Source organism: Chiloscyllium plagiosum, unplaced genomic scaffold (assembly GCF_037043375.1).
Source record: "Chiloscyllium plagiosum isolate Xiang-an unplaced genomic scaffold, Cpla_swu_hap1 HiC_scaffold_4, whole genome shotgun sequence".
Classification (NCBI taxonomy): Eukaryota; Metazoa; Chordata; class Chondrichthyes; order Orectolobiformes; family Hemiscylliidae; genus Chiloscyllium; species Chiloscyllium plagiosum.
In genome coordinates this window covers 40,852,440-40,865,373 of record NW_028270142.1, presented here as the reverse complement: position 1 = coordinate 40,865,373, position 12,934 = coordinate 40,852,440, and the positions used below count along the sequence as shown (strand labels likewise).

At 41.5% G+C, this 12,934-nt stretch overlaps 1 protein-coding gene across 2 annotated transcripts in view; it reads left to right on the top strand.

The window, feature by feature from the left end:
• Positions 1–2,101: 2,101 nt before the first annotated feature.
• The window catches only part of LOC122549503 (fibrocystin-L-like), a 243,183-nt gene continuing 232,350 nt past the window's right edge, over positions 2,102–12,934 (top strand). The window contains exons 1-6 of one of the 2 annotated variants that reach the window (XM_087986185.1): positions 2,102–2,200; positions 6,660–6,763; positions 7,426–7,512; positions 7,587–7,731; positions 9,344–9,425; positions 9,919–9,976. In XM_087986185.1, coding sequence (XP_087842311.1) covers positions 6,697–6,763; positions 7,426–7,512; positions 7,587–7,731; positions 9,344–9,425; positions 9,919–9,976 — 439 coding nt within the window. In that variant the 5' untranslated portion in view covers positions 2,102–2,200; positions 6,660–6,696. Of the gene's footprint in view, positions 2,201–2,495; positions 2,533–6,659; positions 6,764–7,425; positions 7,513–7,586; positions 7,732–9,343; positions 9,426–9,918; positions 9,977–12,934 lie in introns of those variants that run through there. The other variant, XM_087986184.1, reaches the window with a different exon arrangement.

Sequence of the window (12,934 nt, the reverse complement as noted above, 5' to 3'; positions counted from 1 at the left end):
TTACAGTAAAACTCATCAAACCTTCTCTAATTGATATCACTAGAAATTTTAACACCAAAGTATTTAACAAGTTAAGAAGAGGTGGGCCCAAACAGTCTTGAAGCTTCAAACTTCTTGCAATGTATCTATGTGAAAAGCCATGGTGTGTTTCTTTGACAAGTATTAAATTACAAATCTCTACATTGTTTAATGTTAAGCAGAATAATATGTTAGTTTAATCAATTGTTATTATACTTGCATAATGATAAATAAACATCAATTTCCCACTTTTAAGTCAGTATCTGATTACCAGAAGCTGGGATAGGATCATGTATACACATGTAATGTTATTAAGGATTACCATAATAGGTAATTATCCTTGATCTAGTTACCAAAGTTTCTGATTGCCCTTATTTCTCAATATGTTTGTGCTAGTTACCAAATTAATTGATGTCCTCTTATGTAACAACTTAATGCAATAATACAAAGAGAAAATGTTAGAAATGCTCAGCACATCAGGCTGCATCAATGGCAAAGGAAACAAGACATTTCAGTTGAATTACTTTATGTCATAACAAGAAAATGTCAGACAAGTGGAAGTTATGAACAAGTGTAGAGGCCATGAACTTTGGTTGAAGAAAGGATAGAACATTTGTTTTGTAGTAGTGAGAATGGTAGCAGAGATTAACTGATTTAGAGGAAAACCAATTTGAAATCTATATTTGTGATATAGATTAACTGGCACAGTAGCTCAGTGGTTTGCACTGCTGCCTCGCAGTGCAGGACCTGGATTTGATTTCATCCTTCACACTGTCTGTGCTGAATTGCCCATAGTCTGTGCCAAATTGCCCATAGTGTCCAAATATGTGCAGGCTGGATGGATTAACCATGGGAAATGCAGGGTCGTTACTGGGATCATTTTGGGGGGTGGGGTGGGGGGGGGGGGGGGGGGGGGGGGGGGGAGGATGTTGGTGGGTGGTATGATCTTTGGATGGTCAATGTGGACTTGATGGGCTGAATGACCTGCTTCCACACTATAGAGGTTCTATGAATCTATTCTAACTATATTCGGAATAACTCAATAACAAGTCAGAACTTACATTGATTTACCACATTTCCCAACCTTAAAATGATCTTAGGGTGTGTGCTTTACAGTCAACAATTATTTTAAAAGCAATTTTGAAGGGAAAACAGCAATTAATTTGTGGACAACATGCTCATACAAACCAGATTATGATAATGAACACAGCCTATTTTAAGGAACTTTGTTAAAGGATACATGTTGGGCAGGACACCAGGGAAAATTCTCTCATTTTTGTTTGCATTAGCACCATTACCTGTAGGTGCTTCATGTCCACCTGAGAATAGACTTTTAAATATAAGGAGGCAGGTATTTAAAACAGAGAAGAGGTAACTTTTTTCTCTCTCTTGAGCTTTTGGAATTTGATTCCTCAAAAGGTAACGGATGAAAAATCTTTAAATATTTTAAGGCAGGGTAAATAGAGTATTGATTGCCTAGTAGATGAAAGATCATCAGGGAAAGGCATAATGTAGAGATGAGCAATGATCTTATTGAATGGTGGAGCTGGCATAAAGGACCAAGTGGCCCACTCTTGTTCCTTCTGTATGTGTTGGACCTTGGCAGTGAGTTGGTTTTCTCTGTAAGGAGATGTGGTGTTGCTCCCACTTGCTATCCCTTTAGCAGCTCATGCCTCTGGGTTTTAGTTGATATTATGCCAACTCCACAATACATTGAGCAACATCTCTGTGCTTTGGTATCAACTTATCAATGTTCCAGGAGGCAAAAGGAGGTACTGGGAGGTATCACATTCACAGGAGAATTTTTATAAAGGGAGATTTGTAAGTGAGGCGTGGTAACACCTTGACATTCAGAGTCATGAAAGCAATTAAACACAAATAAACAGAGACAGAATTCCAGAAAGTATTGTAGTAACATTTGGATAGTTCAGATTTTGAAGTCGTTTCCATGGGGTTGAATTAGCCATTGTCCATTCTCTTCCTGAGCTTAGGTAAATACAGCAAGGGGCAGAAGAGTCAGACTCAGGTTTCTATGTTTCACCCCCCTCACACTGATGTTTACAGCCAAGTTGTTAATAGTGACGGAAGCGTGACTGATATGAAATATTCACGGTAATCATCTCACGTTCGGAACACAGGCGAAAGAAAGGAACATTTGATTAAAGCTTGTGCCTGAGGAAAGGTAAGTGACATTGAGTGACCCAGGAGATTCATACATTTACTGGATAATGTCTCACTCTCTGGTTCAATCTTTACTATTTCCTATATTGGATTCAACCAACGTACAATTTGCAAAACCCTGAATTGGGGGTTCAAAGCAGGACTGGTTAAAGATAAGGGGGATTGGTGTTTGTTCGTTATTAGGTTTGTTAAGTTTCTTTTAAGTAAAATCGATTGTCTTCCTCAGCTCGGTCTCTGAACAAGTCTTATTGAGTCGATTCAAAAATAGAAATTGCTGGAAAAACTCAGCAGATCTGACAGCATCTGTGAAGAGAAATCAGAGTTAACATTTCAGTCGAGTGATCCTTCCTCAGTACTCTGTTTTTATTTAGTAGATTGATTTACAAGAAATTACATGCGATAAAGAGAAAAGCAAATCAAAAATTATGTACAATAACATCTAGCTGGAGCAAATCCAGCCCCAGGTGCAATAAGGCATAGACTAGATAGATCGGGAATGATGTATATTAACATACAAATTGACCAAATCCAGAACAGTGTACTGTGTTGTTGATTAAGTAAATCTGCAACAGTGTATTTTTACATAGAGATTACATAATTCAGCAGCAGGGTGTCATGGTTGTTATTCAAATTCCCACATCTCTCTGCACCAATGTATAATTTACATTTTTGTTACTGTGACCTGACGCTCTTGATTGTAACAGGATTGGGTGGATATGGTTGCATCCTATCATGTCGCTTTCAAAATAAAGGGGCAAAATCTGAACTACCTGTACCACCTTTAATATCTTGTGCCTCAAACCCCACCCTGCTTTCAAAAGGAGCATTTTGAAACGTAGTTAGAAAGGCTGTAAGCTTTCGAAGTGTTTGTAAACTAAATGCTGATAGAATTCCACAGAACCGGTATAATGCAGAACGAAACCACATAGCTTTCTCAGTATTTTGACTTGATGGTTTAAGTAACTTCCTTTATAAATAGTTATCGGGTATATGACCAGGATGGGTTTAAGAGGGGTATGGGCCAAGTGCTGGCAAATGGGAGTGGATTAGTTTAGGATATCTGATCAGCATGGATGAGTTGGACTGAAGTGTCTGTTTCCCATGCTGTACATTTCGATGATTCTATCTGAAGCCCTCTTGAAGACCTCAGTTGAACTTGCCCCAATCACAATTCCAGGCAGTGTAATCCTGTCTCTAACTATTTACTCAGTATGGAAATTTTTTCTCACCTCACATTTGCTTCTTTTTCTCTGAAAAAAGTTAAAACTGGGCCAACAGATGTGAAGCTGGAAGAGCACAGCAGGTCATTCAGCTTCCAAAGAGCAGGAAAATTAACTTTCTGGGTCAAAACGTTTTGTCAGGACTCAGTTAAAACTGGGCCTTTTGGCTGTCGGTCCCTTTAAAAGCAGGAACAATTACTTCCCATCTACTCTTGTCCAGATTCCTAATGATTTTGAAAACATCTCTCAAATCTCCTTTCAGTCTTCTCTTTTCCAAGGCAAACATGTTCCAACATCTTCACTGCATCTGGTGTTTCAGCCTGGAATCATTCTTGAAAACTGCATTCTCTCAATTCATTCACATAAATAAAAAGGGAGGAAGGGGCAGACCAGGAAATTACAGGGTAGTTGATCTAACTTGGTTGTGGGAGGAAGTTATGAGAAAATTCTGAAGGGCAGAAGATACTTGCACTTGGAATTACATGGATAAGACAGGACTAGTCAGCATAGATTTCTTAATGGAAGATCATCTTTGATAGATTTGACGGAATCTTTTGAGGAGATAGCAATGATTGTTGATGAGGGTAATTCATTTGATGTGTTCTACATGGAGTTTAGTAAGATGTTTGATAAGCTCCTGCATGGCAGACCAGTCAAGAAAATAAGAACCTGTGGGACTCTAGGCAAAGCAGCAATTTGGATCCAAAACTGATTAAGAAACAGAAAACAGACAGTGATGGTAGAGGGTGTCTCTGTAACAGGAATTCAATTTCCAGTGGATTCTGCAGGATTTGGAGGTGGAACATTGGCTTTTTGCGGTGCATATTAATGATTGGGGCTTTAATATGATGATGTTTGCAATAGCATGAAAATTGGTAAGGTGGTAAATAGTGAGGAAGATAGCTGTAGAGTGCAGGAGGATATCAATGGACTGGTCAGCTGGGCAGGACAGTGGTGAATGGAATTCAACTCCGAGAAGTGAGATCCCAGGAAAGGGCTTACACTATTAATGTTAGGACCCTGGAAAGTACTGAAGGTGAGAGGGTCTTGGTGTGTACATACACAAATCCCAGAAGCAGCAAAGCTATTAGACAAGGTGATAGAAGGATATATGGAACACTTCCCTTTATTAACTGAGCCATTAAAAACAAGAGCACTGAGGTTATGCTAAAACTGTATAAAATGCTGATTAGTCTACAATTGGAGTACTCTGTGTAGTTCTAGTCGCCACATTTTAAGAATGATTTGATTCCATCACAGTACAGAAGATTTACCAGGATACTGTCTGAAGGGTCTGAGCTATGTGTAAAGATTCAAAAGGTTAGGGTTGTTTTCCTTGGAGCAGCAAAGGTTGAGTGGGACCTGATATGAGGTTTATAGGGTGTGACTGATATATGAATGTCTTACTTATGAACACTCGTACATACAAATGCAATTCCAGACAATGTATAATTTTAAAGATCTAATATGCAAATTATTTCCACACTTACGGGTAGCTGTTTTACTGTATTGTGTTCCAAATTTGCATACAAATCAACTTATGAATGACTCAATTTGTTTGCAACTTGGGGACTGCCTGTATAAGATCATGAGGGGTAAAGGTAATGTTCATAGAAATGTACCAGTTCCATCAATAGAGGGATTAATAACCAGAGATCATAGATATAAGCTGAAATGTAAAAGACTAAGCGGAGTGTTGAGAAGCATGTTTTTCATCTAGAAGGTAGAAGGAGTCTGAAAATCACTGCTTGAAGGGGTGCTTGGGTCAGAAACTGTTCACATTTTAGCAATATTTAGGTATTCACTTGTGTTGCCATGGCCTACAGGGGTGTTGGCCAAGAGCTGGAAAATTGGATTTCTGTAATCAGCTCTTTGTTAAATAGTGTGGATATATTGGACCAAAAGCCTTTGATTGTGCTGTAAGTGTCTGAATCTATGAGACATCCCTCTTATAGTGTGGCACCCAGAAAAAAACAGGGGTGCCCAATTTCTGAAAGTCCAACTTACAAGTGCCAGTACTTTCAAGTGTGATCCCATATATGGATTTTCATTTTATAAGACCTGACATATGAACATTTCCTTTCGCTACGACAGCTACTTTCTAATGTTCTGCATTGTGTTCCAACTTACAAACCAATCGACCTGCGAATGCAGTCCAGAACAGATCCATTTCCAACCTGGGAATTGCCTGTATACAATACTGCAGGTGAGGTCTAACAAATGGCTTATATAAGTTCAGCATGACCTCTCTGTTTTGTATTCTACGCCTCCAATAATGAAGCCTAACATACTGTGTTTTTTTAAACATTTCTTTGCCAGTCCTGCCATCTTTCATGGTTTAAATGCCCAGGTATTTCTGTTGCTCTGCAACAGTTAGCCAGTGGCCTTTATTTTGTACTGTCGCTCCATGTTCCTTGGACCGAAGTGTGTCATCTTACATTTCTGCATTCATTTGTCACCTATCCACCCACTCTTCCACTGTGTCAATGTCACTGTCCTCCTCACAGGTCAACTTTTCCAAATTCTGTGTCATCCACAAACTTTGAAATTGTCCTTTGCAGGCCAAGATCTAGATAATTTATTTAAATCAGAAAAAGCAAGGATCCCAATATAGATCCTAGGGAATTCCACTACAAGCTTTCTTCCAGCCCCAAAAATACTCCTTAACGATTATTCCTTGTTTCCTATCCCTTGACCAAATTCAAATCCACATGCTCCAATTCCTCTTAGTCCATGACCTATACTTTCCTCATAAATCTTTTGTGTAACATTGTACCAAAGCCTTTTAGAAGTTCATATACATCACAGTAACAGTCTTGAACTCATTAATCCTCTGTTATCTCTTCAAAAAAACTCCAGCAAACTGGTGAGACATGATTTTTCTTTCACAAATTCAGGACAAATACAAGAAATTAACTAACTCTGACCCTTGAATTAAAAACTACTTATTAATAAAAAAAACTTATTTAAAGCCATCTAGCTCTGGAATGATAAAATACTAAAAAATACTCAGTGGATCTGTCAATATCCAGAGAAAGAAGCAGGCTGATCATTTCAGGTTGATCAGATTTGATCAAATCTGGAAGTTTTAACAGTTTATTAGCAAGTACAGGGCCCCGGGAAGGAAGGGGATAGCAAACTGGGAAATGTTAGAGATAAAGTAGAAGGAGGCAATTCAACTATAGTGGTGTGTGTAATCTGTCAACACACAGCCTAATGCACTCTTTTTTCTCCCAACAGACAGATCCAGAGGGAGGAACGGGAGCTGCGGGATAACATGAAGGGCCAGTCAGTGCAATGGGGCGTGGCCATTGTGCTTAGTCTCTGGTCACTGACCAATGCAGGTAATTGAGAATCAGCTCAAAACAGCCAAATGTTATCACAGATCACTGCCGGTATTTAGCAAGTAGATTTCCAGTTTTCTAAAACATTTTTATTAATTTGTATTTTATCAAAATATTAAATCTGAATTTGAATTAAATCTGAATTTGAACAAATTTGACTGGGCATCTTCACTGTTGAAGTATCGATTATCTACTCTCTCCTCCCCAATAAGTATCTATCTATTAGTCTGTCTACTATTCCTATCTTTCTGTTTCCGTCATATCCACCTGTATGAACTATCCTTTACATTTCTACCTTTCCACCTTCCCCCCGTTATTTATTTATTTAATTGTTTCTATGTGGATGCTGCTGGCTAGGATTGCCCCATAGGGCAGTTCAGAGTCAACCAGATTGCTGTGGGCCCAGAGTCCCATGTAGGCCAGGCTGGGTAAGGAGGATAGATTTCCTTTGCAAAATGGTTTTAGTGAAGCAGATGTGGTTACATAAATGCCATTTACTTTCTCCCCCTGTGTTTTTAAAAATAATTGAATTCAAATTTCTCTATCTGCTATGATGGGATTCAAACCCATGTTCCCAGAGCATTCACCTCGGGTTCTAGATTACTGATTCAGTGATTACATCACCACTTCCCATAACATCTATGTATTTATTTATTTCCTAGTTTCCCAGAGTGCTCCTATTGTTTCAGACATCACTCCTTATCACGGTAGCATCAATGGAGCAACCAGGCTGACGATTAAAGGAAAAGGTAAGGCAGGTTACTCTTCCTCTTTGATGATTCTTACTGTTGCTGCATCTAATATACTTTGGTTGTCTTCACAGGTTTCTTAAAACCAAGGCCATTTGACTACACAGGAGGAAATGGACAACTGGGCAATAAGGTGCAGCTCCTATCAGAAACCAGGTCCATCCCCTGCGACGTAGAGAAAGATTCCAGCCACGAAACACAGGTTATTTGCTACACCAGGTAGATATATTCAGTCTCTCTATGCAGGGTCATACTGCAATTCATAAGGAACTGGATGACTAAAGGTTAAATAATTCATTTTCTTGTTAATAAAATAGCAAGATAGATAGATTTGATTTAAATTCATTTTAATTCATTCATGGGATCTGGGTATCTCTGGTAATGCCAGTATTTATTGTCCATCCCTTTGACACCCAATCAATCCAACAGGAAGTTTAAATGTTGCTTTTCTTTCATGATGTCATGACAATGGATCATAAACTCCGATCACCTAAGAAATATTGAATTTTTCATTGCAACCTGCATTTTTTTTTAAAAGGAGTTACAATCAATAGATGATTGCAAATGCAAGTTCAGTGGCTGACTGGAGAGAAATTCTAGAATATCACATCAGTGCAGAGTTAGAGAAACCTGAAACAAAATGTCTAAAATGGAAAGAGATAAAGGGAAGGTGTTGGTATTATTGCTCAACTATTAATCCAGAGACTCAGGTAATGTTTTGGGGACTCAGGTTTGAAATCTGCCACAGCAGATGGTGGAATTTGAATTCAATAATAAAAAACAAATTCTGGAATTAAGAATGCAATGATGGCCATGAAATCATTGTCAGTTGTCAGAAAAAACCCATCGGGTTCATTAATGTCCTTCAGGGAACAAAACCTGGTAACCTTACCTAGTCTGGCCTAGGTGTGACTTCAGACCCACAGCAATATGGTTGACTCTCAACAGCCCTCTGAAATGGCCTAGCAAGCCATTCAATTGTACCAATTGCTACGACTTCTCAGAGAAATGAAACCAGACAGATCACCTGGCATCAAGCTAAGCACCGAAAAAGACAATGGCAGAAACAGCCCTGTCAACCCTGCAAAGACCACCTCACTAACAACTGGGGGCTAGTGCCAAAATTGGGATAGCTATCTCACAGACTAGTCAAACAACAGCTTGACATAATCACACTCAGGGAATTATACCTTACAGAAAATCTCCCCACACCACCATCACCATGCCTGGATAATCTAATGTCATTCTTCATCCAGTGGGAGAAAAGACAGGGCAAGTATCATGACAATGGATCAACTGGCAGCATCTAGGGACACACTAAATTTCAATTTCAACGTGTGATGCTGTTAAGAAATAGATGCAACCATAGGGTTACATGATGTAAATTCAGTGATTATCTGGTGAGGAATTCTGGAATGTCATTCCTGTAGGAAATCAGGGAAGCTTCAATCATATTAAAGTGGAGGAGATAACCCATTATTCTCATATTTCAAAGTTTATTCTTTTGGTAACTCACAAAAGTCTGATTAAATTGGCTCCCTTTAAAACCTAAATTCCTTAGGACTGGAAGAAAGGTGAAGGGATAATTTTCTTAAATAAATGTTCTCAAGACCAATAAAGGGCACAGGTGAATAAAGAAGGGGAGCCAGTTCATCCTCATTAGGTGGGTCTCAACTATCTAGGTTATCCCATCTGCAATCAAACCAAATTGGGCAGCCTCACCCAGGGACTAGTCGCAAACAATGGTGAGAATTTTTCTGATGTTCTATTCAAAATACACTGTTAATCTGTGTTCCTTTGGTGTTCATGCACGTTTTTCCTTTCTTTTTAGACCACTACCAAAAGACAGCTATCAGGTTGTAGTGAGTGTAGACGGGGTTCCGATTAATGCCAACAAGATGATGGTCTTTAAAGTAAGTGCAACACGTTTTCATTCATTATTTACAAGATGGAGCTCTCACAGACCTGGCCTTTAGAGTGCAGGTCATACTATAATGTTGTTGATTTTTAAATATAATCCAAGGCATCAACCAAATACAAAACACACAATGATATTGCCATGTAAAATTACATTGAAATTTGAGATTTTAGCTGCAGTCACTGTTGGCTCATAAAAGTTCTTTCTTCCCCATTTATCTCTCACCAGTAGACATCAGCTCAGTGTTCCATTCCTTACTTAAAGAATATATTTTATAATCTTGCTGTCTCAATTATGATCTGAAGGAGTCATTCATTCTCCCATTTGTAGATCTACCCAATTTTCATTCCGATCATAGACATTCTTCCTCATTCTGTTCAGGACAAAATTAACTATTAGGAATAGATGGGCTACAAAAATCCACCTTCCAAATCATTGTCAAGACTATGATATTGCTAGTATTTAAATTTTGACTTTTCTTTTAACAGTCAGAAGACCATTATACACCAACCATTGAGAGGATTTCGCCCTTGTCTGGATTACCAGGTTTGTGCTGGAATCATGTTCTTAGAATTTTACGAAATTTTTTTTACAGATGGTTCTCATTCATCAAAGGCTCAAGAATGAGAGGGCACAGAGTCAAATGATTGGCAAGTGGTTAGGATTTGGAATGCATTGCCTGAGAATAGGCGAAAGTGAGGACTGCAAATGCTGGAGATCAGAGTTAAGTTAGAGTTGTGCTGGAAAAGCACAGCAGGTCAGGCAGCATCCCCGGAGCAGGAGAGTCAATGTTTCAGGCAACATTCCTGATGAAGGGCTTTTGCCTGAAACATCGATTCTCCTGCTCCAGGGATGCTGCCTGACCTGCTGTGCTTTTCCAGCACTATTCTAACTTGCCTGAGAATATGCTGGTGGCAGGTTCAATTGAGGCATTCAAAAAGAAAAGGAAAAAATATTCAGGTCTATGAGAAAAGGGCAGGGGAATGGCACCGATGAATTGTTCCTACACCAGACCAGCACAAATGCAATAGGCTAAATTAGCATCATTTGTGCCATAATGACCCTATCGTTCTAATTAATTGCATAATTCATTCACAATATCTTTTCAAATACACCACATGCTACTGACATAGGGAATACAAGGAACGAATAGATGAAACTTACAGACTGATTAACAAACCTGTATGGTTCAGGAGTGGAGTAAGAGCTATACAGATGAGGTTCAGCAAAGTAGCCAGCTTTTCTCTTAAATAGGGTTTGCCATTTCATTTTATACCAGCAGATCCTTCTCATTATTGACAACTCTTTATTTTCTTAACAACATTCTTGCCAGCCCTGAAGTTTATGACTAGAAAGCTGGACAAATTGTGCAAGAAGTCCAATGAGATCTTTCCCAAAGTTGGGAGTGACTAGTTGCATTTTCCAACAGAATTCTGGACATCGAGACAAGATTCTCATGAGAGGGAGCGATAAAAGGCCTATTCAAGTGGATCATTGCTCATTTCACCTCATTAACAGTAAATCTTGCCTTATTAATATGCAGCTTCCAATTGGATCTTGGAACAGTAGAATAAAGATGCCAAGAATTCGCAACATGACAGTCAGAGCAGATAGGACTGCAAACGCTGGAGATCAGAGCTGAAAATGTGTTGCTGGAAAAGCGCAGCAGGTCAGGCAGCATCCAGGGAACAGGAGAATCGACGTTTCGGGCATAAGCCCTTATTCAGGAATGAGGAAAGTTTGTCCAGCAGGCTAAGATAAAAGGTAGGGGGAGGGACTTGGGGGAGGGGCGTCAGAAATGCGATAGATGGAAAGAGGTCAAGGTGAGGGTGATAGGTCAGACTGGAGTGGGGGCGGAGAGGTCAGGAAGAAGATTGCAGGTTAGGAAGGCGGTGCTGAGTTCGATGGATTTGACTGAGACAAGGTGGGGGAGGGGAAATGAGGAAACTGGTGAAATCAAAGTTCATCCCTTGTGGTTGGAGGGTTCCTAGGCGGAAGATGAGGCGCTCTTCCTCCAACCGTCGTGTTGTTGTGGTCTGGCGATGGAGGAGTCCAAAGACCTGCATATCCTTGGTGGAGTGGGAGGGGGAGTTGAAGTGTTGAGCCACAGGGTGGTTGGGTTGGTTGGTCCGGGTGTCCCAGAGGTGTTCTCTGAAACGCTCCGCAAGTAGGCGGCCTGTCTCCCCAATATAGAGGAGGCCACATCGGGTGCAGAGGATGCAATAGATGATGTGTGTGGAGGTGAATCTGTGGCGGATATGGAAGTTTCCTTTGGGGCCTTGGAGGAAGGTGAGGGGGGAGGTGTGGGCGCAAGTCTTGCACCTCCTGCGGTTGCAGGGGAAGGTGCCGGGAGTGGAGGTTGGGTTGGTGGGGGATGTGGATCTGACGAGGGAGTCACGGAGGAGGTGGTCTTTACGGAATGCTGGTAGGGGAGGGGAGGGACATATATCCTTGGTGGTGGGGTCCGTTTGGAGGTGACGGAAATGACAGCGGATGATGCGCTGTACATGGAGATTGGTGGGGTGGTAGGTGAGGACCAGTGGGGTTGTGTCCTGGTGGCGGTTGGAGGGGCGGGGCTCAAGGGCGGAGGAGCGGGAAGTGGAAGAGATGCTGTGGACGGCATCATCGACCATGTCGGGGGGGAAATTGCGGTCCTTGAAGAAGGAGGCCATCTGGGTTGTTCATCCACCAGTTCATCCACTTCACCAACACCTTCCACCCCGACGTCAAATTCACCTGGACAGTCTCAGATTCCTCACTCCCCTTCCTCGACCTGTCTATTTCTATCTCGGGCGACCGAATCAACACGGACATCTACTACAAACCGACCGACTCCCACAGCTACCTGGACTACACCTCCTCCCACCCTGCCCCCTGTAAAAATGCCATCCCATTCTCCCAATTCCTTCGTCTCCGCCGCATCTGCTCCCAGGAGGACCAGTTCCAAAAACGTACAACCCAGATGGCCTCCTTCTTCAAGGACCGCAATTTCCCCCCCGACGTTGTCGACGATGCCCTCCATTGCATCTCTTCCACTTCCCGCTCCTCCGCCCTTGAGCCCCGCCCCTCCAACCACCACCAGGACAGAACCCCACTGGTCCTCACCTACCACCCCACCAATCTCCATGTACAGCGCATCATCCGCCGTCATTTCCGCCACCTCCAAACGGACCCCACCACCAAGGATATATTTCCCTCCCCTCCCCTATCAGCATTCCGTAAAGACTACTCCCTCTGTGACTCCCTCGTCAGATCCACACCCCCCACCAACCCAACCTCCACTCCCGGCACCTTCCCCTGCAACCGCAGGAGGTGCAAGACTTGCGCCCACACCTCCCCCCTCACCTCCCTCCAAGGCCCCAAAGGAAACTTCCATATCCGCCACAGATTCACCTGCAACTCCACACACATCACCTATTGCATCCTCTGCACCCGATGTGGCCTCCTCTATATTGGGGAGACAGGCCGCCTACTTGCGGAGCGTTTCAGAGAACACCTCTGGGA